Source organism: Staurois parvus, unplaced genomic scaffold (assembly GCF_062004578.1).
Source record: "Staurois parvus isolate SC_StPar_1 unplaced genomic scaffold, SC_StPar_1.0 ptg000218l, whole genome shotgun sequence".
NCBI lineage: Eukaryota > Metazoa > Chordata > Amphibia > Anura > Ranidae > Staurois > Staurois parvus.
In genome coordinates, this window is record NW_028318014.1 from 6,211,571 (window position 1) to 6,238,093 (window position 26,523).

At 39.6% G+C, this 26,523-nt stretch overlaps 1 protein-coding gene and 1 long non-coding RNA gene across 9 annotated transcripts in view; one reads left to right on the forward strand and one right to left on the reverse strand.

The window, feature by feature from the left end:
* The window catches only part of MCTP1 (multiple C2 and transmembrane domain containing 1), a 916,692-nt gene that overhangs the window by 428,851 nt on the left and 461,318 nt on the right, over positions 1-26,523 (forward strand). For 6 of the 8 annotated variants that reach the window (XM_089679152.1, XM_089679160.1, XM_089679153.1 and 3 more), the window contains 3 exons: positions 3,645-3,683; positions 25,033-25,203; positions 26,184-26,314. In XM_089679152.1, the coding sequence (XP_089535278.1) occupies positions 3,645-3,683; positions 25,033-25,203; positions 26,184-26,314 (341 nt within the window). The remainder of the gene's footprint in view (positions 1-3,644; positions 3,684-25,032; positions 25,204-26,183; positions 26,315-26,523) is intronic. The other 2 variants (XM_089679154.1, XM_089679155.1) reach the window with 1 other exon arrangement.
* Positions 1-26,523, reverse strand: part of LOC149460890 (uncharacterized) — a 50,380-nt gene that overhangs the window by 10,396 nt on the left and 13,461 nt on the right. The gene's annotated exons all lie outside the window — the stretch shown is intronic.

Consider the following 26,523-nt stretch of genomic DNA (forward strand, 5'->3'; position numbering starts at 1 on the left):
TTCTCCCTCCTCCAAGTGGGTAAATGACAGTGCACTATTTTTTGCACATGAACTAAAATATTTAATAAAGATTGTTTGACAGGCTTGCTAGGATGAGTAGAAACACTGATACTTTAGAACTACATTAATTTATGTGACAGGTTCATTTCAAAGTGATATTAAACCCTCAGTTTTTAAGCACTTTCAGTAGCTGATTTAATCATTAAGGCACCATGTACATTAGCGTTATTTTTAACACTCAAAAAAATGCTGGAAAAAAAAGCTTGATTAAAAAAACAATAGCGTAATAGCGTTGTTTATTAGTGTTTTAGCAATGTTTTAGTAGCGTTTAGGAGCGTCAGCAATTTATTAGTGTCTTTGCAGTACATGTAGGGAAAAAAAAGGCTGAACAAAGCTGTTAGGAGCATTTTAGTAGCCTTTAGTAGCATTTAGGAGCGTTTAGGAGAATTTTGCGGTTTTTTGTTTTTTTTTCTAAAAAAATGCTACAAAAACTCTACAAAAACAATTTTTTTAATGCTCCTAGATGCTGAAGCTCAAAAATAAAGCTAATAGCCTAAACTAGTGTGCATGGGCACATATGGGTTTATTTACTAAAGGCAAATAGGCTGTGCACTGCAAATGCACTGAAAGTTCAGTTGCTCTAGATCTGAGGGGAACATGCAAGGAAAATAAAAAACAGCATTTTTGATTGCACATCATTGGATGAAAGAAATCAGCAGAGCTTTGCTTCATTTCAGAGCTTCCCCTCAGGTCTTAAGCAACTGCACTTGCAGTGCACAATATATTTACCTTTAGTAAATCAACCTTATAGGATAACCCTATTTAGCTTCTAGGAGCAGAAAAAAATGCTAATAACAGCTTCTAGGATCTTTAAAACACGCTAGTGTGCATAGTGCCTGACTGGGTATGCAGTTTCTTTATATTTTAATTCTTGTCTATGTAACTGTTTAAGCTGGTGTCATGTCTGCTGCCCCAGGTGTCCTGTTTCAGGGTGGCTCATTTCACTGCAGCATCCTATGGAGCCATCCTTGCATACAGGAACTAGAGTTGTGTCTCCCTACACTGTGTGGATCAATAGAATCACACAGCTCTGTAGTCTGGGATGGCAAAGCACTCATCTGCTCCTCCCTCCTCCTCTACTCTCCCTTTTCCAAGCCAACAGGCTGGCTAGAGACTGCACTGTCCACTGATAACAGTGTCCTGCGAAGACTGGAAGTTCAGAGAAGCAGCACCGAAAGAGCATGAGTCAGCAGCATTGATATTTGTACACTGCTTTGGTAAGGATTTTAACCGTTTTCTGGTGAATGTTTTTTCTATTGTGCTCATTGTGTGAAATTAAAAAATGTTGAGGGTTTAAGTTTAAGTGCTGAAGTAAATAGATAACTATTCCTGGTGTTATCAAAGATTGCCTTATTCTCCTAGCAGTTGGTGCTCCTTCCAACTTGTGTGCCATGCGGTCACATTCTGTTTCTTAGCCTATGCCACAACATACTTGTCACTAGCAGGAACTAGAGAGGGCAAAGAAACCTCTTGTCTAGTCATACAGAGTTGTTCCTAGCCAGTGAGGTGTTGCCCCCTCAAAATGCTACAGAATCTAGCAAGGGGTGAAGGCCGAGGAGCAAAGCTGTACAAACAGGCTGGTGGTATCTCTGCCCTCTTCAGAACTTCTATTGTTGGGAAGTCATTAGGACTTGTGTCAGGAACCTAATGCTACATTTAGACTTGCATCTAAACCGGTCCTTCTCTGAAAAATGATCTGTTTTTGAGTTGCTTTTCACAGCCATTTAATAGTTGGTAAGGGGACCATATGACTCCTCTTCTTCACCTGTTTTACCTCCATGATTGCTGCACCAACACCTGCTCATTGCACACAGTTGCAAAGTGTTTGTGGAGTTTCCCTGTTCACATGAATGGGCTGCATTCAGCAGGCTTACTTCCCACTGAACGTGGCAAGAGTAATAGTTTTTGATACGGGTGGGAAGCAAAGCATCATGGCCATGGCATGTAAACATCCCCATCGGCTGTTTTGGGGGGAAATTGGTGCTAAACACGTGGCTCAAACGTGCTTTTTTAACATCCCCCCAACTGCAAGTCTGAATAAACAGGTCCTCCTGTATGTTTTTCAGGCAGACCCCATCGGACCCTCCATTCTCTTCTATGGGTAGTTGTATGTACACAGACTTGTGTCCGTTTAAACCTGACTACCTCTGATCTGATCAGAGGGCAGTCGGGTGTGTCCGTTCCCCTTATGCATAGCGGACATGGACCTGTCATCCAGCCGTTCTGCTCAGCTCAGCAAGGGATCAGCAGACAGATCCTGTGTTGAGCAAAACTGGATCCAGTGCCATGTGAAAGGAGCCTAAATGCTACACCAATCAACCATTCAGATACCATTTGTTATTCTACTAAATCAGTCAGAGAATACAAGCAACACAAACTGTATTATTTCCTCCTTTTTATGAAAGACCCCAGTGAGGGTTGGATGCCAACACATTAAACTAGATAGAAGAATACTAGATAAAATGAAAACTTTGTGTTTGTCCACCTTTCTACCTTACTTTCTGTGAAAGATATGGCTGCATATCATCTGTGGATTCCTGTGATGTGAGTGCATGAAGGAATGGCTTACTGTGTACACAATCTTGCTGAACTTGTCACAAACTTGATGTTTTTTCTTTTATTGTTCCGTTCAGTATCATTGCATGCCTATGATTTCCATTCAGCCAGAGGGTCTCACCAAGTACTGGCCTATAAAGACATATTCAGGGTGAATGTACAGTGTTGTCCAGGGCTGTGTTAAGCTCCAGATATAGAATATTATCAGTGAGATAAAAATACATATTTAAAGCCCAGCTCTAGCCAGAGCTTACAAACGGAAGAGTTGAGAATCTCTGCCAGGTTTTTATGGTTATCCTCTGGGGCAGGTTTACCCTCACTTCTTGTCCAGGACTGAAAGTGACAGGATAACTCGCTAATGGGCAAAGGGACACTAACAAAGACACATTTATATTGCAGAAGGGGAGGTGTTATAACATCTCTTTTATTACCATGATGTCCCTGCAACATCTGCACTACCTCATGGTGTCACAGAAAAAAAAACAGTTCTGATTCTTACAATTGAAAACAAAAAAACTGTTTTGGCTCGAGCTTGGTTTTAACTTGCATTTGATTTGACAATGTGCAGGAAATACAGTAACATTTTTTTTTCTATTTACATGTGTTTATATTTAAATATATTACGTTACGGTAAATTAAGGAAACAGTTATACTTTCCTTTAAAATATATATTTGTATCCAAGTACTGAAATTTTATGAAACATATTCAAGCCTCTGAGTTTGGTGTCTTTATCCAAACATGGCACTTAGGGGAAAAGAAATGAACTATATTATTATATATTACAATTTGACTGATATGCAGTATATATATATATATATACACACACATTCCAAAATGTATACTAATAGACACATGAATTTGATTTCAATATAGAAAGATGAACCTTCTGGTATTCGTATTTGATGAGACATTTAAATGCCCTGAATACAGACCACTGTATAGGCTTTACCATAAAATGATGGTCCCTCTGGCAACTCAATGCTGCACCTTGAATGATAAAGATAATTATACTTTATTTTGTTTGCAGACAACTATAATTAAGAAGAATTGGAAAAGATCATGTAAGGTAATTGGTGGCACATGAAAACGAAATTTTGCCCAACTAGATTTGGCCACAGGCTTTTTTTTTTCCCCAGGACAAATGAACAGGCATGCTTTTATCTGCAGAGCATCCATGTTTATGTGAATTGCAGAGACTCCTGATGCTGCTCTTACAGTATATCAGGAAACCAATAGATGCATGCCTAAATTTTTCTTGTCCAATCAACTGAATGTTTTCTTTAAAAGAGTTTCACCCGATGGTGGGATTCCCAATATAATGTGTATGGTACAATATACACCTTGCATTTCACTAATACATTAATCTGAGCAAGACTCTGGCCTTTCATGGCTTCCCAATAAACTGTTTAACTGTCACATGTAAACGTCTTTGCACACTAACCTAGTTTCTTTGCCTGTTAAAAACAGCTCCTCCTATTGCTTCCTGACATAGCTTTTATTATACTGCCCATAGGATAAGAACATGGGTCATTGCATTCTCTATTCAATGCCTAAAGTGATTCTGTCACTATAAAGCTCAGTTCTGGGTACCCCCTGCTGCTCCCGCCAAATGACCCACCCAAACACAAACATCCCCCCCTCCCGCTCTGCTTCCCCAGGCTTTATTTTTGGCTTTTTTTGTGCTTTCTTTTTTCTGATGTTGTCAGAGCACCCCTCAGGTTTTCTTTGGCAGTGATGCAGATAGTGTCACTGAGGCAATTATATCAGCGTGCCATTATCTGCATCATTATATGTGAGTGCAGGTCGCTGTGGTGATGCCCTACGTAAGATGTCCCCAGTCGTCTTGGTTGAATGAGGCTGATGATAGAGTTACCTTAAAGCTCAATTGAATCCTCATTTTCATCAGCTTAATATATTCCAGGGGCATTAATACAAAAGTTGTTTTCTTTCCAAAGCAGTCACAGCTTTAGTAGAAAAGCCTGTTACCTGCCACCAGCTGCAGGCTGGGACTCTTGTATCCTGTGGAGAAACAGTGGTCTCACTGCAGAGGTCTGACATGCCTTCTACTAATTCAGACCTATAACTCTGCAATCAGCCATGCTCATGATCCCCACTGAGTTCTGGCTCTGATTTGGCAGGGGGTGCACTGGACTTCTGCATGGACATCACTGCTTCTCCGCAGAGAACAAGGGTCCCATTCTGCAGCATGCTTGTAGGACAAAGACTTTTCTACTTTTAGCTGTTCTACTCACAGCTTTTTATAGAACAAACTGAAACTTTGTTTTACTGCACCTAAAATGTATTTAGCCAATTTAAACTAAATGATCACTTGGGCTTTGACCTCTCAACACCACCTCCCAGAAGATGTTTGACCGGAAGGTGGCATGGCTTCTTCTGTGTCATGCCTTCTTCTGGATCAACTGTGGATATAGGATTATAATTTTTTTTCATTCTATGATCGAACTGGATGGACTTTTGTCTTTTTTCAGCCAGACTAACTAACCAGCTAACTATGTAACTGTAATTGGGTCTCACAGTGATCACTTGATCGGGAGTCCATCCTGCTGGCTCTCGTTCAGAAGCCTTGACCAAGAGTTGTTGATGACAATTCGGTCAGTGTGTTAGGTGTGCACTCTCAGCACACAAACTCTTTCTGATATGGATGCATTCTGTAGCTAGGCATTAAAGCTCAAATTTCTTGCTACTGCATATACAGTAAGCGCTTTGCAGCTGGAAAGAGGTTAAGGTTCATTCACATGGGGTGTGTTTTCTTGGTGGTTTGTTTCTATTAGATGTGCTGCATTGACGCCTATTAGAAAACAACATTACAAGCAGAATGTTTCTACATTATCGCATGTTTTCTTATGCAAGTCAGTCTGTTTAAAAATATGGTAAACATGAAGATGTCTTCACATAAATGGGACATCAAGGTTTCTGCAGAGCTAGAAATCTGACTTGAATCTGCATAGGAAGATAACGAAATCTGAAAACTTAAAGTGGAACTAAACCCATCGATTTAACTGTTTCAAAAAAAATGTTACATTCCCAGCATGACGGGAAAGCTGTCACATCTGCTTGTGCTCTCAACCAAAATGTCAAACCATCAAATGGCTGGTGTCATAACTGATCATATGTGCAGCATCATGGCAGTTGCAGATCAGACAGATGCCAACATGGCAGTTTCTTTGGCTGAAAAGGATAGAAGGGTTTAATTCTGCTTTAACCCTTTCGTTTGCAAGCCATTCGCTCAACTTTTAAACTCAGGTGGCTGGGCCATTTTTGCAATTTTTTCATTGCTGTTTTATTTTTCCCTTACAGCTTTCAAAGTTTGTAAAATACCACCCAAACCATAACTTTTCTAAAAGCACATGACCAGTAGAATAAAGAAGGTGCTACTGATTTTTAAGGCCCCATTATATTTGTGCAAATGTTTATCAAATCAATATTTTCTCTAAAAATACACTAAAATCATTATTAGCAGATCCAAACACAGCACATTTTACAAAATTCCTGCTAAATTCCTACTAAATATAAAAGCTTAACCTGTATTGAGTTACTAAATAACAAATACTTGTACATTTTAAATTGCGCCTTTTAGCAAAATGGTGAAAATTGAATGTACGCAAAACTGTAAATAACCTAATTAAAAAAATATATATTTTTCAGTTACCACTTTCAGAGTTTGTAAAAGTTTGTAAAAGACTCCCCAAACCCCATATTTTCTGAAAGCACATGACCAGTAGAATAAAAAGAAGGTGCTACTGATTTTTAAGACCCCACAATATTTGTGCAAAGGGAAGCACTGCAATGCACGTGGTTGCAATACATTTCTTGGTAAAAATGGGGTTAAAAAAGGTGAGGAGGAGGCATTGAATTGCTTCCTCACCCCCTGTCAGTAGCTATTCGAAGGCAGATTGGGCTTCAGAGGCAAAGGAGATTTAGACGCATGTCTAAATCTACCCTTACTAAATTTTTATTGTAATTTTTTTTTCTTACAATTTTATTTCATTGTAGAAATACATTCTTATTTTTTAAATATAAACAGACCCCTAGTGTCTCCTTTTTGAGACAGAGAAAGGGACTGAAGACAGCCTGAGCTGCTCTGCAGATGAATGTATAGGAGTCTGAATAGAGACTCCTGTTCATTCATAACATTCATAAACTGACATAGTAAACACTGTTTACTATGTTTCATTCAATAACTGAAACATAGTAAACACATTTCGCTATGTGTCAGTTATGGAAGAATACATAAGGAAAGGAAAGAGACTGGTAAACACATGTTTACCAGCGAACCCCCCCCCCAGCTCTCCATCATGACAGCGATCTCCTGGGCAGCAGCTGCAGCCTCCGGGAGGGGGTGGAGTGAAAGCCAGCCAGCGGCACTGTATGACGGGGCTCTGAGAGAGTGGGGGGGAACTGAAGGGGGGCAGCTGAAGGTTGGGGGTGACATTTTAAGTTAATAGCTCTGATCAGCGGCTTGTTAGCTACTAATCACAGCTATCACACACAGAATCCGCTGAGCAGTTCTGTTATAAGTTCATGGTCACTGAAGTGGCAATGAGCTTACAGCAGAAAGGAATGCAGTACTGCTGGAATCAGGCAGTGAAAGTTTTAAACCACAGAACTGAAGCCCAAAAAACAAACAAACTTATATTCAACCTTTACTTTTAAAATTCACAAAGGTAAAACATGCCTGCTATTAATTTCAAAAGCCAGAAAAGCCCCCAGTGTGTTCACATGGGGCCTGATGTTTCCTGACCTAAAGTAGAACTAAAGGTAAGACGTTTTTTCATTTTGGATAGTGTAAGGGAGGCTTATAACCCCTGAAAAGTTTTTTTTATCTGTATCTTATTGGAGAGACTTCCTATCCCATAGCCAAAACAGGAAGTGAGAGGAAATCCCTACAAAATGAGGGAATCTTGGGCTGTCATTGGGGTTACCAAAACTAATGTCCCCATTAAAAGATTTCACCCCTATTGCTCTCCAGGGGACAACCCAAAATGTATGATTTTCTTTCATTTTTGGTGACTACGGCAAGCATGACATATAGAGTGAATCTCCTGAATGGGGTCAGAGTTAGCAGTAAAGAATGGACACGCATTCTAATCCCTCTGAACTCTATCTAGAACTTGCCTTTATTAATACTTGTAACTTTCTGTAGTGAGCTTTGCACAATTTTTTGTGAACTGCAGAATACCCCCATGTTATGGAGATGAAGGGAGGGGTGAGTGTTCAGTAGCCTAAATTAGGAGTGAGCAGCCAGCGTGATAATGCTGCTTTGCTGGCAGGATCACCAGGTGAAAATAAAGAGAAAAAAGCCTGAAAACATAAATCCAATTCAGCCACCACATCTAAGAAATGGTCAGCAGCCATATATAACATTTTTTGTGATTGGGCTTAGATACAATTAAAAGAACTGAGAAAAGAAGATGAGAACAAAAATGGCACTGGCGTTGTTGTCCACAGCGACCTATTAACATTTTTGGGGTTTTTTAATATAAAATGGAAAGTAAAACGTAAAGTGTTACTAAATCCACGACAGTAAAATCAGTCTGCATTTTCAGTAAAGAATGTTTGATATACTCACTATAGAACCTAGGGGGTTAATCCTCTGCATTGTTTAAAAATTCTGTTTGATCCTGTCTTTTCTGGTCCTCCCTTTCTTCCAGTGTCCCCCTCTTATCTCTTGATGAGCCATATCATGTACAGACACTCTGCACATTCTCAGTTTGGTGTGTATTGCTAGAGAGGTTTAGTTTTCTTTCCTTGGGAGAATGCATGTGATCAGCACAGGGCCAATCAGCACTATCCAGACAGAGGTCAGGGGTTCTGCATCCTCCTAGAGCAGAATGAAAACTCCTCCTACAACCTTTAGCCAGTGCTTGGCTGGACACTGAAAGGAGTCACAAGACTGCTCTAACTTATGATGAGAAAAGGTATTTAGCAGTTTATATTTACTAAAATAATTGCATTTCCATGTAGAGTATACTGTGGTTGATCAGATGGAATAAATGCAGGGTCCTAGGTTTAGTAACACTTTCATTGGTTGTAACCGCCAGTGCCTCCACTTTAATTCTCATTTTCTTTTCTCCAGCTTTTATAAATCAGCCATGTCTATTTTTTATACAGGTAAGGCCACTTTCACATACTGTATATATCTGTCACTATGTGGTTCCTTTACATACATTCTTGATTTGTCCTTAATATATAGGAGATCTGCTGCATTACCAATTCTCATTCTAAAAATGTTCATGCTATTGAGACATACAGCTCCTTAAAGGAAAAGCCAAATGATTCCTTTGCAAGTAATGATATTGTGTCGTTATGTAAGGACAATTTAACGGGATGATTTTGTTGTGGTCATTATGGTCTGATATTGCTGCAGGAGAGTTAATTTTAGCATGCACTGCAGAGAACTGAGACTGTCTTGTCCTTTCTCATTTTGTCCATGTATCAGTGCCACTAATGGCTTGTGTCTGTTGAGAACTTATTTCTGGTGACACTCTCATAATATAAGACAGTATTTACTGCTGAAATGAGAAGGATAAATAGCAGGCTTCTGGACAGTGAAAAAGTAATTGCCGCTCAGCTCTGGTGTATGCTGCAGCAAATGTCTGTAACAAATGTGTTATAATTCTGAAACCATATATCTTCCTGCCATAGCAGGCGAAAGGGAGAACATGATCATTTCTGAAAGTTAATGCGTTTGGATAAAAAGTTATTTATACACTTAATAATCCAAGACTCAATAGAAGAGATGACATTCTTTAAATGTAGACCATTTTCTAAAAATATATGTACAACTATTGAAAGCTGGCAAAATGCTGTGACTCGAGTGAAGGCACTATATGCAGCATGTCAACGCAATATAAACACTTTGAAAAGAATATATTTCTCAATTCTTTTCTTGCTGAAAATGGATCTGACACTTTGCAGAGGGAATGATGCAGAGCAACAGGGTAGGGTGTCTTGTAGGGTACACGATGTAGCTTTTTGTGGCAGGGTACACATAGTGTTTGTTTCACTCTATTATAATAATTTTTTGGATATTTAAAGTGTAAAATTTAAAGCTGAACTCCAGGTTATCCTCCATTTGGTACAGTTGTACAGGCTTCTCTCCTGTTCTCAAATTGCTTGCTCTCTTTTTACTTTAAGATTCTCACAATGTACACTAAATACTGCAGCAAGTCAGATAAAGCTTGCCTCAATTCATATATAGCAGACATCCAGCATCATCCAAGTCCTCCCTCCCCAGCCTTACTGTTTCTGGCCTGCTTCTTTCATTAAATGGATTTCAAGTCTTTCAATAATGGTGGCTCAGCACCACAGGTTCCTGTTTTCAGGAAGCAATGTACAGCACCCTGCCAACCTTCCCACCATTCATGATCAGCCTGCATTGCATAATGAAGGAAAGAGACCTATTACTGATCTCACTGGGTCTAAAATAAGGTGTTTAAATTGATACTAAACCCAGGACCCTGCATCCACTATATCCGAACATGGAAATGCAATCATTTAAGTAAATATAAACTGCTAAATATATTTTTCATCAGCAGTATATAGCAGTCTTCAGATTTCTATCAGTGTCCAGATGAATACTGCATAAAGCTTGTAGGAGGAGTATTCATTCCGCTCTAACTGTCCTATGAGGCTGCATAACCCCTGACCCACTGTCTGGGAGGGTGCATGTGATCAGCACAGGGACAATCAGCACTGTCCAAAGAAAACAAACTCTAGAAATACACACCAAACTGAGCATGTACAGAGTGTCTACTAGAGCTCTGTACTATCAGTAGAAGAAGGGGAGGATCAGAGAAGATAGGATCAAACATCCTTTTTACACAATGCAGAGGATTAACCCCTTAGGTTTCACAGTGAGTATAACAAGCATACTTTACCACCTACACAGACTGATTTTACTGTTGTGGGTTTAGTACCACCTTAATGACAACAGAAAGGTTTTATTAAAAAAATGGACTAGCATGTTGATGAGTGGGGAAGGCAAAGCTATGAAAGGCAAAATATAAGCAAATTCATCTTCGGCTTTGAACCCTAACTCCAGGTTTAGTTTAACTTTAAATAGTTCATTTGGACCAGGATGGTCTTTTTACTTCACTGTCACATGTGCCTGTTGTCAGCACTGTATAAATTGTCTGTACCACTGTCAGAACACAGTGCTGTATACTGTATGGTGTTGATGCTACATACAGTTTTTACAGCGCTCCCAGTGGGCACATGTATTTACTTGGTACCATCTGGGTTCAAATAAACTATTTAAAGTACTGCCTGTGATATTGTTTGCTAAACCTTTATATATCAGTGCTGTGTGGACTAAAAAAAAGGGGGGTGGTAGACATCTGAAAGCTTGCATTGAAAATGTAATTGTAATGTTAGTGCAAAAAAAAAAAAGCATCATGGACAGCACTTAATTATGAGGTTAAAATCAAACAACAGCCAAACATTTTTTCAGCTTTTTAAGTGTAGAAAGAATAAAAAATTGTGTTGAGTGTTAGTTACTGTCTGTATCTCCATTGGGGAGATTTTCTGACTCATAATTACAACAGGACAAAAGTGGATTTCTCCACAGAGAAGATCACTTTTAACTTTGACAGCTGTCACCACCAGAGGTGTCCTCACTGGGGGATTTCCCCTCTATTCCTCCTTTGATGACAACTGCAAAATATTAGGTTTGCATTCACTGTGTTTTCTGGTAACAGCAGCCACTAGTCCAGAAAGAGAGAGTGAATTTCTTCATTAGGGACACTGATAGGAAATTGGGTGTGACCAGCTCTCACATTTTCTTAAGAAGATATCGAAGAGAAAGAATAAACTGAGCAGAACGATCATTGGAGCAGAACAATCATTAGAAAAAAGGATGTGGCTAAAAGTGAACATGTAGCAAAGTAAAAAAATCTATATGAAGAACATACTGACAGCATAAGCTATTAGTACAGCATGTACTAATGCAGTTATGCCTTGTTCTCTGTGCATGCCTCTAAACAACCCATCATGTGCCAATACTGACCCGCACCTGATTGTACTTCACCATTCCCCAAGTGGAGGACTCCATATGGTTACTAGATGGTATAACAAAGGGTGTGCTGACACCTATGTGCTACATATAATAATATAATAATAATAATACATATGTTAAAGTGTACCCAATATTTTAGTGTAAAGTACATTCATGTAAAGCAGTGTAAAATGTATCACAAACTTACAGATATTTATTAACAGTTACTGAGCTCACCATACTTCCACATATTAGCCTGAATCGAATTTTCTTTCAGAAGGGTGCTTGGGCTTCATCTAGCATATACAGTTGTGTTCAAAATAATAGCAGTCAGACATCACTAACCTGATCAATCACTGTTTTTGGTAGAAATTATATTTCTACATGGCAAATAATTTACTAGCAGATGTAGTAGAGTAATAGAAATCCAACAGACCCAACAGTCATGACATGCATGCTGCTGATTCTGTGTAATTGAATCACTAATTGAAAGGGGCATGTTCAAAATAATAGCAGTGTGGAGTTCTATTAGTAAGGTCATTCATTCTTTGAAAAACATGTGGCAATTATTGCCCTTATTTAAGGAAGGAAGGCAGCAAATATGAAGCCAAGCTATCTGCAAGAAGCCCCTGCAAAGTCCCACTGTTGGAAAAAAAAACATGTGCTGAAGAGGTTACAATTTGCCAAAGAGCACATTGACTGGCCTAAAGAGAAATGGCGCAACATTTTGTGGACTGATGAAAGTAAGATTGTTCTTTTTGAGTCTAGTGGCCGGAGACAGTTTGTCAGATCACCCCTAAACACTGAATTCAAGCCAAGATTGACGTTATGGAGTGGCCAGCCCAATCCCCTGATCTTAATCCAATAGAAAACTTGCAGGGTGACATAAAAAATGCAGTTTCTGAGGCAAAACCAAGAAATAGAGAAGAACTGTGGAATGTAGTCCAATCATCCTGGGCTGGAATACCTGTTCACAGGTGCCAGAAGTTGGCTGACTCCATGCAACACAGATGTACAGCAGTTCTCAGAAACAGTGCTTATACAACTAAATATTAATTAAGTGATTCAAAGGAAAGCAAAATTTTCAAACATTTTTCAGTTTATATAGTGAATGTTTGAGTTTGTAAAGAAGAATACAAACACTGCTATTTTTTTGAACAGACTAATATTCACTTTTCTTCCATTTTTTTAGAGGAACAACACAAATTTGATATATTTTTCTTCATGTTTTGATTTGGAATAGAATGTGTAGTGTTCCCAATGCATTTGTGTGTATGGAAATAAAAGCTATTAGAAGAATTTTGAGCTTTATTCACTTTTTTCAACACACTGCTATTATTTTGAACACACCTGTAAATCCAGGATGATGTGCTGGTTCAAAGATGACACAATCATCTTGTAAATCCTGTTGTCTATGCTGTCGTGGTCACAAATGTCTTACACACATAAGCCCTAGCTTGTCACCTTGTGACTTTCTACAAAGTTAGAGCATTTAAGTCTGATGTTTAAAGGAGAAGAGACTAAGCAAATATAATTTCAGCCTAAAAAGGGTCACTTGACTGGAGCTCAACAATTGATTTTTAAGGATTAGAGTAAAAGCTTTTTTTGTATTAATAATGATATTGTTGTATATTGTGACATGTCAGGGATTTATTAAGGTCCACCTTAAGTTGTAACTTTTTGCCTTGCTGCAGGGTTTCAGATATCTTAAAACTAAACCTGATGGAACCAAGATTGGGTTCCCAAGCCTCCTTGGCTCAAAGGGGACATATAATCCAGTCTGTTCTGGATATGCTCTTGGTGATCTTCAAGGTGGATGTATTATGAATAATCCTACAAATAACTTATTAAGAAGTATCCATGCAAAATTTAACCATAAACAGTTATTTTTAAATTAAATCAATTATTTAATCATTCCTTTGGTTAATTCTTGATCAGCATCATTTTTGGATGCATAGAGTCAAAAAGCTGCAAACTTTTGTGCAGTTATGTCAAGATCTTGAAGTTGCTATTTTCCTAACATAATCAAGTTCCATTTGTACATGCTATTGGCTTTTGCAGGGCTTAGAGCAAAGCAAAGTTTAAAAAGAAATTGTGATCAGTGGAGGAATGGTTATATGGGTGACTGATCTCACTTGTATTGTTACAGAAATAAATTTAGCAAAGAGAAAGCACATTTCCGCTGTTAAAAGCTTTAGTTTTCCTCCTGATAGGACTCTCATTTCCAGTTGCGAGTTATACTGAGCTGCATTATTGACCTTTCAAGATAACTTACTTTTCCTAATGAGAAATGCCTCTGGACCATTTCACTTTTTCAAAGATGCTTCCTAAACAAAACGCAATGGGAAGACAAATGATTATAACGTGAAAGACAATTTGTGTGCATCTACAACAGTTCATGTTTTAAGAGGCTGGAGTAGGGAGTTTAGATATCATTGTCTGCAGTGGACGGAAATCAGCAACATGATTTACCATAGAAATATTGTATAATGATGCACAATGCCTGTTTTCCCACTCCTGTGTGCATATCTAACTATGGCTATTGTGACAAGTCCTATTCCAAGATACCATGTGCTTCAACTGAGAATTTCTGAAATGGGATTTATGGAAAAATAGTTATCAATCTATGTCTATAGTGTACATGTATTTACACACACACATCAAGTAGTTCTCTAGTTCAGTGTTTCCCAACCCTTTTTCAGTCAAGGCACCCTTGAAAATTCTGCACAATCGCAAGGCACCCCAATTTAAAATGTAAAAAACAATTCTACACACATCCAGGATACCAAACGTTAGAGGTGATATATCATTCAAAACCAAATACAGCTTTGCACACCGGTACTGACTAGTATTCCAGTGCGTCGCTCTTGTTTCTCTCCCGTCACTCTGCTAATGTGACTCCTGTGCTGATGGGAGAGGGGCAATCAAGGATGATGTGCATGCAACCCCATGCCCTCCTTATCAACTGAGGATGTCATTGGTTGTCAGGATGCAGGCAGTTAGAAGGTCATAAAAGTGCAGGCTGAAAACCTGTGGCTCAGTGTACTAAAAGGCAGGATTGATCCACCTGCTGGCTTCTATACAATTTTTGGGCATTTTGCCATGGCACCCCTGAAGAGGCTTGAAGGCACACCAGGGTGCCTGGGCACCCTGGTTGAGAAAGGCTGCTCTAGTTTATGACCCTAAACAAAATTTCCATCAAGTCCAAATTCTCTGAAACTCCAGCAGGATATACAGTATATGCATACACAGAATCATGTACCAATAAATTATCTTTTACTAAACCCCATTATATAGATGCTTCTAAACACAAACCCAATATAAACTGAAGCTTAATGGATACGTTCGCCTTTCAGAAAATGTTACATGTTACACTCGTATTCAAGGTGTAACATGTAAGATGTTTTAGTTCCCCCACCCCAGCACCCCCCTCAGTGTGACAGCGGGTGGGAGTTCCTCTTACCGCATGCTGTCACCTTTTGAAAACGGTGTGGCTGTGTGGGGCTCCACCCACACAGCTGCATCATTTAACCATAGGAATCTGTGAATGTGGAAACTACAGGTCCTGTCTGCCACCGCAGAAGCTGATCAGCACTCTCATAGTTCATTCACACTGCCTACTGCTCTGATAATGACAGCCCATACAGAGGTACAGGAACCGAGGAAATGTGTGCAGGAGCTTGACATTGCACCTGCAATCTTCTGATAATGGGTGCAGTACTTTGAATGGTAAAATGTGTGCATTTATTATTATTTAATTAAAGGTGAAAATTTGTTGTAACCCCCCCCAACCTTAACCCAACAACTTTTCCACAGGCTTCCTCCCTTTTCTACTGCCTCAAAAAGCTGCACATGTTCAGCTTTGAGAAGAATACCCAGTTTCATAGTAACATGGTTGGTAAGGTTAAATAAAGATACTGCCCCATTCAGTTCAGCCTGAGTGTGATTAGATCATTGTTACTTTCAATAGTGCTCACAAGTGACATTTTGTGCAGTGTTTTACAAAATTAAAGGAAACAGAACAGCTGGGCTTCATTCACACATGCGGCTAGAAGGTGGTAAAACAGGTGGTCGAGCTGTACTTTTACCACCTCCAACTGCCAATCTGAACCGGGGCATACATCCACTTAAGGCTGCACACATGACATGGAAAAAAAATAACCTGTTGTATTTGGTGGTTGCTACTGCTGCCAAACACAACCAAAGTCCATTGAGCTGCTCCACAACCACCCCTCAACCGTGCGCAGTGCATAGGATTGCGGCTCAATTGTATTGTAAGGGCCCTCTAATGAGTAGTCTGCATTGGATTGCTCTTCAGAGGGCCCTTACAATACAGTTCTATATAAGAGGATTAGGAGGACCTTGCCTATAAGAAATTAACATTAACATATAAATCCATTTATAACTCTGCCCCAAATTACATCACAAATCTAATTTCCAAATATCACCCAAACCGTTCTCTCCACTCCTCCTACTACCTCCTGCTCTCTAGCCCCCTTGTCTCCTCTTTCCATGCTCGTCTCCAGGACTTCTCTAGAGCCTCCCCCATCCTCTGTAACTCTCTACCCCAATCTATCAGACTATTGCCTACTCTGCCCACTTTTAGGTGATTTTTGAAAACTTAACTCTTCAGGGAAGCCTATCCTGCCTTCAGATAATAACGGAATCTTCTATTCCTTCTATCAGTTCATCCTCCACAGTTATTACCTTTTGTACTACCAACCCCTCCCTCTTAGATTGTAAGCTCCAAGGAGCAGGGCCCTCCTAACCCTCTTGTATTGCACTGTATCGTTGCTGTATTGTCTCCCTTTATATTGTAAAGTGCTGAGAAAACTATTGGTGCTATATAAATCCTGTATAATAATAATAATAATAATGAAAAAGAGGGAAGGGCAGGTACTATAAAGGTAATAACTATGAGTTGTACAGTTTTTAGACAGAGGCAGAATAGGTTTTCCAGAAGACATGAGTTTTCATGGATTGCCTAGAGGTGGGCAGAGTAGGAGATAGCCAGACAGATTGGGCTTGGGAGTTCCAGAGGATGGGAGTACACCTATCATGAGAGGAATATGTGGACTGCTATTGCTGGCCTCCTTGTACAATTAGTAGTTGTCTGGCTGGGTATTGTTTATTTATTACAGTTATTTATATAGCACCAACAATTTACAAATTGCTTTACATACAGTTGTGTTCAAAATAATATCATTGTGTTGAAAAAAGTGAAAAAAGCTCAAAATCCTTCTAATAGCTTTTATTTCTAGACACACAAATGCATTGGGAACACTACACATTCTATTCCAAATCAAAACATTGAAGAAAAATATATCAAATTTGTGTTGTTCCTCCAAAAAAATTGAAGAAAAGTGAATATTAGACTGTTCCAAAAAATAGCAGTTTGTATTCTTCTTTACAAACTCAAACATTCACTATATAAACTGAAAAATGTTTGAAGATTTTGCTTTCCTTTGAATCACTTAATTAATATTTAGTTGTATAAGCACTGTTTCTGAGAACTGCTGTACATCTGTGTTGCATGGAGTCAACCAACTTCTGGCACCTGTGAACAGGTATTCCAGCCCAGGATGATTGGACTACATTCCACAGTTCTTCTCTATTTCTTGGTTTTGCCTCAGAAACTGCATTTTTTATGTCCCCCACAAGTTTTCTATTGGATTAAGATCCGGGTATGGGCTGGCCGCTCCATAACGTCAATCTTCTTGGTCTGGAACCAAGATGTTGCACGTTTACTGGTGTGTTTGGGGTCGTCGTCTTGTTGGAACACCCATTTCAAGGGCATTTCCTCTTCAGCATAAGGCAGCATGACCTCTTCAAGTATTCTGATGTATTCAAACTGATCCATGATCCCTGGTATGCGATAAATAGCCCCAACACCGTAGTATGAGAAACATCCCCATATCATGATGCTTGCGCAACCATGCTTCACTGTCTTCACAGTGTACTGTGGCTTAAATTCAGTGTTTGGGGGTCGTCTGACAAACTGTCTCCGGCCACTAGACCCAAAAAGAACAATCTTACTTTCATCAGTCCACAAAATGTTGCACCATTTCTCTTTAGGCCAGTCAATGTGCTCTTTGACAAATTGTAACCTCTTCAGCACGTCTTTTTTTCAACAGTGGGACTTTGCGGGGGCTTCTTGCAGATAGCTTGGCTTCACATAGGCATCTTCTAATTGTAACAGTACTCACAGGTAACTTTAGACCTTCTTTGATCTTCCTGGAGCTGATTGTTGGCTGAGTCCTTGCCATTTTGACTATTCTATCCATTCGAATGGTAGTTTTTCACTTTCTTCCACGTCTTTCAGGTTTTGGTTGCCATTTTAACTAATTGCCGACCGCAGATAGCCGAATGACGGCTGCACTGCGGCCAGCCAGTTCTGGGTGGACGTCATATGACGTCCTCCAAGAACGCGCTCTCCTGCACGCCCCCCGGGGCACGCACCCGGCGATCCCCATGAAAATGCAAATGCCGGTTCTCGGCTGCACTTTCCTCATGCTGTCAGATCATGAGGAAAGTACTGCCGAAAACCGGCAGTTGTCAGAGCGGGGATCGGCACCGATCATCAGGGTCACTGATCACCAGTGCCCTGATGATCGGTGCCCAGCAGTGCCACACACAAGTTCCACCCACCTGTACCCAGCAGTACGCCCACCTGTGCCCAGCAATGCACCCACCTGTGCCCAGCAGTGCGCCCACCTGTGCCACCCAGCAGTGTCACCACCTGTGCCCAGAAGTGCCACCCACCTGTGCCCACCCACCAGTGCCCATCAGTGCAGCCCAGCAGTGCTGCCAGTCAGTGCCACCAGTCAGTGCCCAGCAATGCCGCCAGTCAGTGCCCAGCAGTGATGTCAGTCAGTGCTACCTATCAGTGCTGTCTATCAGTACCCATTATCAGTGTCGCCTATCAGTGCCACCAATCAGTGCCGCATATCAGTGCCACCTATCTGTGACACCTCATTAGTGCTGCCTATCAGTGCCACCTATCCATGCCACCTCATTAGTGCCGCCTATCAGTGCCGCCTATCAGTGCCCTTCAGTGCTGCCTATCAGTGCCGCCTATCAGTGCCTATCAGTTCTGCCTCAACAGTGATTGATCAGGTTAGTGATGTCTGACTGCTATTATTTTGAACACAACTGTATATATTGTACATTCACATCAGTCCCTATCTCACAATCATACATACACATACTAGGGTCAGTTTAGACAGGAACCTATTAACCTACCAGGTTGTCAGGAGTGAGGAGTGCCTAGGCACACTCAGACACCAGGAAGTGCTCTCCTATTTTCAGGAGGAATTCCAGACAAAATGATTTTTCTAGGTACTGCTTAGGCACAATCCACATTTCTAGATGTTCCATATAACATAATTAATCTTTACTTTTTGAGCTCAGGTCCATTTTACCTGTGTTAATAGATGTCACCATTTATTTCTTATTACATTACTGGATTCTGTTTCTTTTACCCAGTATCTGCAGCAGGAACATTATGCGTAGTGAAATCTGCTGTGTTTATTCAACATTGACTCAGTAATCCTTATGTTTTGTAATATTAAAGCAAAATGTTTTGTATAAAGAACAACCACTTACATCTAAATATGCAAAGAAATACACTTGTGCTGAAGTGGTGTTCAGTATTTAGTCAATACAAATACACAGAGTTGGAGATTTTTCCAATGTAATATTCATCAAGCTCACAATCCAGCTTTCTAGTTACTTACAGTATGCTTCTTAGTCTGTGTTCTTTCACTGCCTTTTAAACATTGGTATACAGGGCATAACAAAGAGTATCAACATACCTAACTATGGGCACCTACCTTTTCTACTTATCACTTACCTCTCTATGAGAACGTGACTGCCCTGTCGCTCACCCACCTTGTAGCTGGAAGTGTCAGAGACCTCTTTTGCTATCAAAATTACAATTTTTAATCTAAAGTGGTGAAATCTGAACCACTTGCCAGGATTTACCCCCTTTCTTGACCAGGCCATTTTTTGGGATAGGGTGCTGCGTTATTTTAATCGACAGTTGCAGGGCCATGCAATCCTGTACATAAATTACATTTATGTCATTTTTTTTCCCCACAAATAGAGCTTTCTTTTGGTGGTATTTGATCACCTCTGTATTTTTTAATTTTTTTGTGCTATAAACAAAAAAGACTGACAATTTTGAAAAAAAATTAAAAAATAAAATTTCTTCATAAATTTAGGCCAAAATGTATTTTGCTACATGTCTTTGCTAAAAAAAAAATCCCAATACGTGTAAATTAATTGGTTTACGTGAAAGTTATAGCGTCTATAACTGGCGGTATATATACTTTTTTTTTTTACAAGTAATGGCGGCAATCAGTGACTTATTGCGGGACTGCGGGACTGCGAGACTGCGTGGGCATTTTGACACTGGGTGGGAACTGAATAACTGTCACTGACATCCCAATGACTCTAATACAGTGATCAGTTCTAATAAAAAGCAATGTCACTGTACTAATGACACTGGGCAGGAAGGGGTTAACTTCTGGGGTGATCAAAGGGTTAACAGTGTGCTGTTTTGTGTTTTACATAGTGTGCAGTTTGTTTTTCTATGTAAACATGCTGCTTTGTATTGCTCTGCTGTGTAGAGCAATACAAAGCAGCTTGTTCGTGCTGACGGGGGAGATCTGTTGTTTACACACAGACCTCTCCCCTGATAGCTCTGCCGATGATCAACGAGTCCCTGCCGAGAATCGGCAGCTGAGACCCGGTGATTGAAATGCCGATTAGCCAATTGCGGCGCGAGTAGAGAGCAGCATGCCCCCTTCCCAGAAATGCAAATCACACACACATATATATACTGTGTATATATATATACAGTTGTGTTCAAAATAATAGCAGTCAGACATCACTAACCTGATCAATCACTGTTTTTGGTAGAAATGATATTTCTACATGGCAAATAATTTACTAGCAGGTGTAGTAGACTAATAGAAATCCAACAGACCCAACAGTCATGACATGCATGATGCTGATTCTGTGTAATTGAATCAGTAATTGAAAGGGGCATGTTCAAAATAATAGCATTGTGGAGTTCTATTAGTGAGGTCATTCATTCTTTGGAAAACAGGTGGCAATTATTGCTCTTATTTAAGGAAGGAAGGAAGCAAATGTTGTACATGCTGGTTACAGTGCATTTCTCTCTGAAATTCTGAGGAAAATGGGTCGCTCCAGACATTGTTCAGAAGAACAGCGTACCTTGATTCAAAAGTTGATTGGAGAGGGGAAAACATATAAAGAAATGCAGAAAATGATAGGCTGCTCAGCTAAAATGATCGCAAATGCTTTAAAATGGCAACCAAAACCTGAAAGACGTGGAAGAAAGTGAAAAACTACCATTCGAATGGATAGAAGAATAGCCAAAATGGCAAGGACTCAGCCAACAATCAGCTCCAGGAAGATCAAAGAAGGTCTAAAGTTACCTGTGAGTACTGTTACAATTAGAAGACGCCTATGTGAAGCCAAGCTATCTGCAAGAAGCCCCCGCAAAGTCCCACTGTTGAAAAAAAGACACGTGCTGAAGAGGTTACAATTTGCCAAAGAGCACATTGACTGGCCTAAAGAGAAATGGTGCAACATTTTGTGGACTGATGAAAGTAAGATTGTTCTTTTTGGGTCTAGTGGCCGGAGACAGTTTGTCAGACGACCTCCAAACACTGAATTCAAGCCACAGTACACTGTGAAGACAGTGAAGCATGGTTGTGCAAGCATCATGATATGGGGATGTTTCTCATACTACGGTGTTGGGCCTATTTATCGCATACCAGGGATCATGGATCAGTTTGAATACATCAGAATACTTGAAGAGGTCATGCTGCCTTATGCTGAAGAGGAAATGCCCTTGAAATGGGTGTTCCAACAAGACGACGACCCCAAACACACCAGTAAACATGCAACATCTTGGTTCCAGACCAACAAGATTGACGTTATGGAGTGGCCAGGCCAATCCCCGGATCTTAATCCAATAGAAAACTTGTGGGGTGACATCAAAAATGCAGTTTCTAAGCCAAAACCAAGAAATAGAGAAGAACTGTGGAATGTAGTCCAATCATCCTGGGCTGGAATACCTGTTCACAGGTGCCAGAAGTTGGTTGCTCCATGCAACACAGATATACAGCAGTTCTCAGAAACAGTGCTTATACAACTAAATATTAATTAAGTGATTCAAAGGAAAGCAAAATCTTCAAACATTTTTCAGTTTATATAGCGAATGTTTGAATTTGTAAAGAAGAATACAAACACTGCTATTTTTTTGAACAGTCTAATTCACTTTTCTTTAATTTTTTTAGAGGAACAACACAAATTTGATATATTTTTCTTCATGTTTTGATTTGGAATAGAATGTGTAGTGTTCCCAATGCATTTGTGTGTATGGAAATAAAAGCTATTAGAAGGATTTTGAGCTTTATTCACTTTTTTCAACACACTGCTATTATTTTGAACACAACTGTATATATATATATATACATGATTTTGTGCTTCCCTGACACCCTGTAGCAGTACCTCTGCTATAGGGTGGTGGGGACATATCACCTGCTTCTCTCCTGGAGTACATTTTATTTGAAATTAATTATAATATTTATTTTTCTTTTTAACCTGATTGTGACTGTTTAGGCCTCATGCACACTGGATGTCTTGCTATCTCTCCTAGATGCATTTCCTCCCGGCAGTTGTATTTTGACAGAAAAATATGCCTGACACCTATAAATGAGTGTAACGCCATTTAGGCATTTCAAGCAATTTGGTGTTAATTCAATTCATTGGGCAGGGTAATAATGTATGCTGGCCATTGAAATGAATTCATGCTCAAGCTCTAAACACACCTAGTGCTTAGGTGCATTTAGACATGTTTACAGGTGTCAAGCATTTTATCTGCCAAAGCAATGCTCATGGTCGCACTGGCAGTGGGTTTTGTTCTGCCTCTAAACACCGACATGTTCATGGACACATAGGCTAACATGTGGGGGCGTTTAGAGGCTGAGAAAAAAAAACCCAGTGTGCATGAGGCTTTTTCAATGAGATCCAGTCACCACAATATAACTTGCATCATCTACACCAGATGAAGTGATTTTGTTCAAACAACACTTGCCTATTTGAGCTCACTAAAAAGAAGTGCTTTCTCCAGTAGAACGTGATATTTCAGCCTCATTGAGCCTTCCCTATTGTTACAGAAATGCAGCTTTTACTGTCACCACTGACTATCACATCATAATGCCAAGATTTATCTGTCAGACAGAAGGATGGGAAACTAGAGCAGTAGGCCTCAGCGTATTTTGCAATCATTATATAACATTCCACTACATGAAACCTAGTCCACAGCTCTTTTCACACCTATGCCTTTATGTGCGTGTGATGTGTTGTAGGTTCACTGTGCTCCTTACATGCATTTGATATGTTTTTGTCATTTTACTGGAAATCGAATAAAAGGTGCAGCAAGCATAATTACATTTGATGCTCCACGTGTTTAGGGTTCATTCACACCAACATGCATGATTAACCAATTTTTAGGGTACAGACTGGTGTTCATCATTTATGCATGATGTTACAATGCAATGCACCATTTACCTTTTTCTTTTTTTTTTATTTTATTGAAATATTATAAAGTACATCGGAGCTGCAGTGCAGTGACATGAGATGGGGTCCAGTGTATTGTGGATAAACTCAGCATGTCAGCAACACATTGCAACTCACCTCAAGGCAGTATTGTAGGTTGAACAGGGCACATAGAAAACAATTGCTTTCTATGTGCCTTTGCAGCAAGCCTGCATTGATCTGTACAGATTAATGTATGTCACCGCACATGGTGTGAATGAGCCCAAAGGCATCCACAAATGTAAATAGGACCTACATTTTCTGTGCCTCCTTGCTGGTGGTACAGATGAATATCTTGCCTGTAATTATATTTACAGTACATATATACAACTAAGGCCTGGTTCACACCAATGCAGTTTGCATTTTGTTCGTTTCGCAGTGCGTTTTGCATTTTTGCATGCACGTTTTTTGACACTTTTTTATGTGTTTTGTGGAGTTTTTTTGGGCCAGCTTGTTGCTAGGCAGATTAAAAACACATCAAAATGTGTCAAAAAACACACTACATTTTTTTTCTGCACATGCATCTTCATTGAAGACTATTGAACCAAAAATGCAATATTTTGCTTTTAAAAAAGTCCCTGACCATGTAGATGTGAACGTGTCCCATAGGAAACCGTGTTAAATGGACTGTAGTATGTTTCCGCAAAAAGCACTAAAAAACGCATTGGTGTGAACCAGGGCTAACTGTGGTAGACACTTAGGAGAGATTCAAAACATATCCTCTTGTATTCAGCTGCCTTCTAGACTGGAAGGTTAAATGAAAGAAAAAATAGACTTAAGCCAGCCATACGTGAATCAAAATTCAGCCGATGTAGCAGGGAGCAGCCAATTTTCTTTCCATGTATGAGCAGGGCGGTTGTACAGGTGTTGATATAGTGATCAACTTCTGTACAACCGTCCAGTTGGAAAATTTCCTCTTGATCAGCCCTGCTGGCTATAGACAGCAGTGCCGATCAGTGTATTTTGACAGAGGGCAAGTCTCCCCTCTGTCAAAATACAAAGGCACAGCAGGAGTATTCCCCTTCCACACCAAATGTGTGGATGGGTAAATTGAGTAATTTTTTTTTCGTTCAGCCCACAGGTCGAACAAATAAATTATTCATCTATGGACTGCCTATTGGTGTTTCTTTGTGCAAACCATGTTTATAAACAATGCAATTTTCTTATGTACCTATGACAAGTCTGTTGGTGCAAGGTTGCTCTGTGCTAATGAAAAAAAAAGTGATTGACGTAATCATTCATTATCACTTGCAGACATTTTCAGCATTGTAGAAAGCTGTCACGGTTGAGGAACGGTTCCCTTTTTTCCATGTAAGTGGAATGATTCTTCAGCTGCTCTTATACAGGGATGTAAATGTTGCCTATATTGGGGAAATCACCGAAGGTGCAGTGGTGCAAAAGTTTTCAAGGGTGCAAACATTTCCCATCTTTCATTGTTACTGGTTAAACACTACCCATTTATGGCCAACATAGGAAATAATTCCTCCCCTTCATTATCTACAAAACTACAACCTATGCTATGTGATGGCAAACTGCATGAACATTAAAAAGGATACAATTTCCAGTTCCCTTGTAACAGAGTTTCACAACCTGCTCATTTCCTAAACTGTTTAAAGTGTATAAAAGATACATGTTTGAAAAGTCTCAACTACTCACCAAAATAAACTACAAGAATGAACGTGATTTTAAGTACAACTGGGATATTGCTAAACTAGAAAAGAAGTCAGGTCAAAAAGAAGTTAACTTTTTTTATCATATTATTTAGTTCCAGACCCAGAGCTTAAGAATATCAGACCTGCATCGGAAATCCCACTTCTGGAGAGGAGTAGTGAGCATCACACTTATTGAGGGGCAAGATCTCAAAGCCATGGATGCTAATGGACTAAGTGACCCTTATGTGAAATTCCGGCTAGGACATCAAAAATACAGAAGCAAGGTAACTGGTTTGTGTGTGTGTGTTTTTTTTGTGTAGAAATACAGAATTGTTATTGGGAGAATGAAGGAGCCAGGTTGGATATAAGATGTGTGGGCCTCGTGTACAGTATGTATCCTCCAAGGATATGAGTATGAGCAAAATGTAGGTAAATTTTTGTGGGTTGTGGCGATAGGCAGTTTTAGGCTTTACATCAACAGAACGGCAGCCACCCCCAAAATTATAACTGCCACAGCCAAATAAAATCCACAAAACAGAGATGCCAAGAAGTGTATATGTTGATAAGTGGTATCATCTGCATAGAGGGTCTGAAAAGTGGATCTAGCGCATAGTTTAACACAGGTGGCTTATTTATCATGGTTATCTTAAAAAATGGAAGACGTTCCTATTTACATGCCTGTTATAATAGATTGTTAAAGATGTCCAGCATGTTATAAGAGACTGTAAGTGAACACTGACATATTACAAGAGACCATTAGCGACCACCAGCATATAATGAGAACATTAATGACCATAGCTAGGCTACTGTGGGCTATTTTATTATTACCTTGTTTTTGGTCTCCATCACTAAGGCTGCATATAGTGGGGAAAGCGTTAGTCAACTTTCACATAGAGGGACTATTTATAAAACATTTACTGGACAAAAGTCACACACATCCTTGCATGCTGCATGAATGTTGTCTGTCATTTCTGCATTAGACTAATACCTATGATTGTCAGCTCTATTTAATGGCCAGACTGCATTATATTTTCTCATTGGTGTATTTCAGTAAACTATACCCCATTTTGGTCACTAGATGGAGACGACAATCTTAGGGATTACTCTAATAGAGAAATTACACCCAAGATACGTGCAGTATGCATGAATGTGTGTGATATTTGTCCAGCAAATGTTTATTTGACTATTTATTTTGCTTATTTATTTATTACACTACAAATGTTATATTTGAACAAATGTTCAACTTTTGATTTTCCTCTTTTAGACTCTTCCAAAGACCCTGAACCCTCAGTGGAGGGAGCAGTTTACAATGCATCTCTTCGAGGAACAAGGAGGCGTAATTGACATCACAGTATGGGATAAAGATGCAGGCAAGAGAGACGACTTTATTGGAAGGTAGGAAGCTGCAAGAAGGAGAAAAAAAGTGTACCTGATTATCTTTGTTCCTATAATTTTATCTTCTATAAGGGGCAATAAAAATTCACATTTTAGCCAGCAGATGTCATATTTTACCTAATTCTGGGAAAAAAAGGTTTCCTCTGTTATTATGTGTTACCTTAAGTGCTAAAATATGACTTCATTAAATGACTCAAATAATTTGTTCA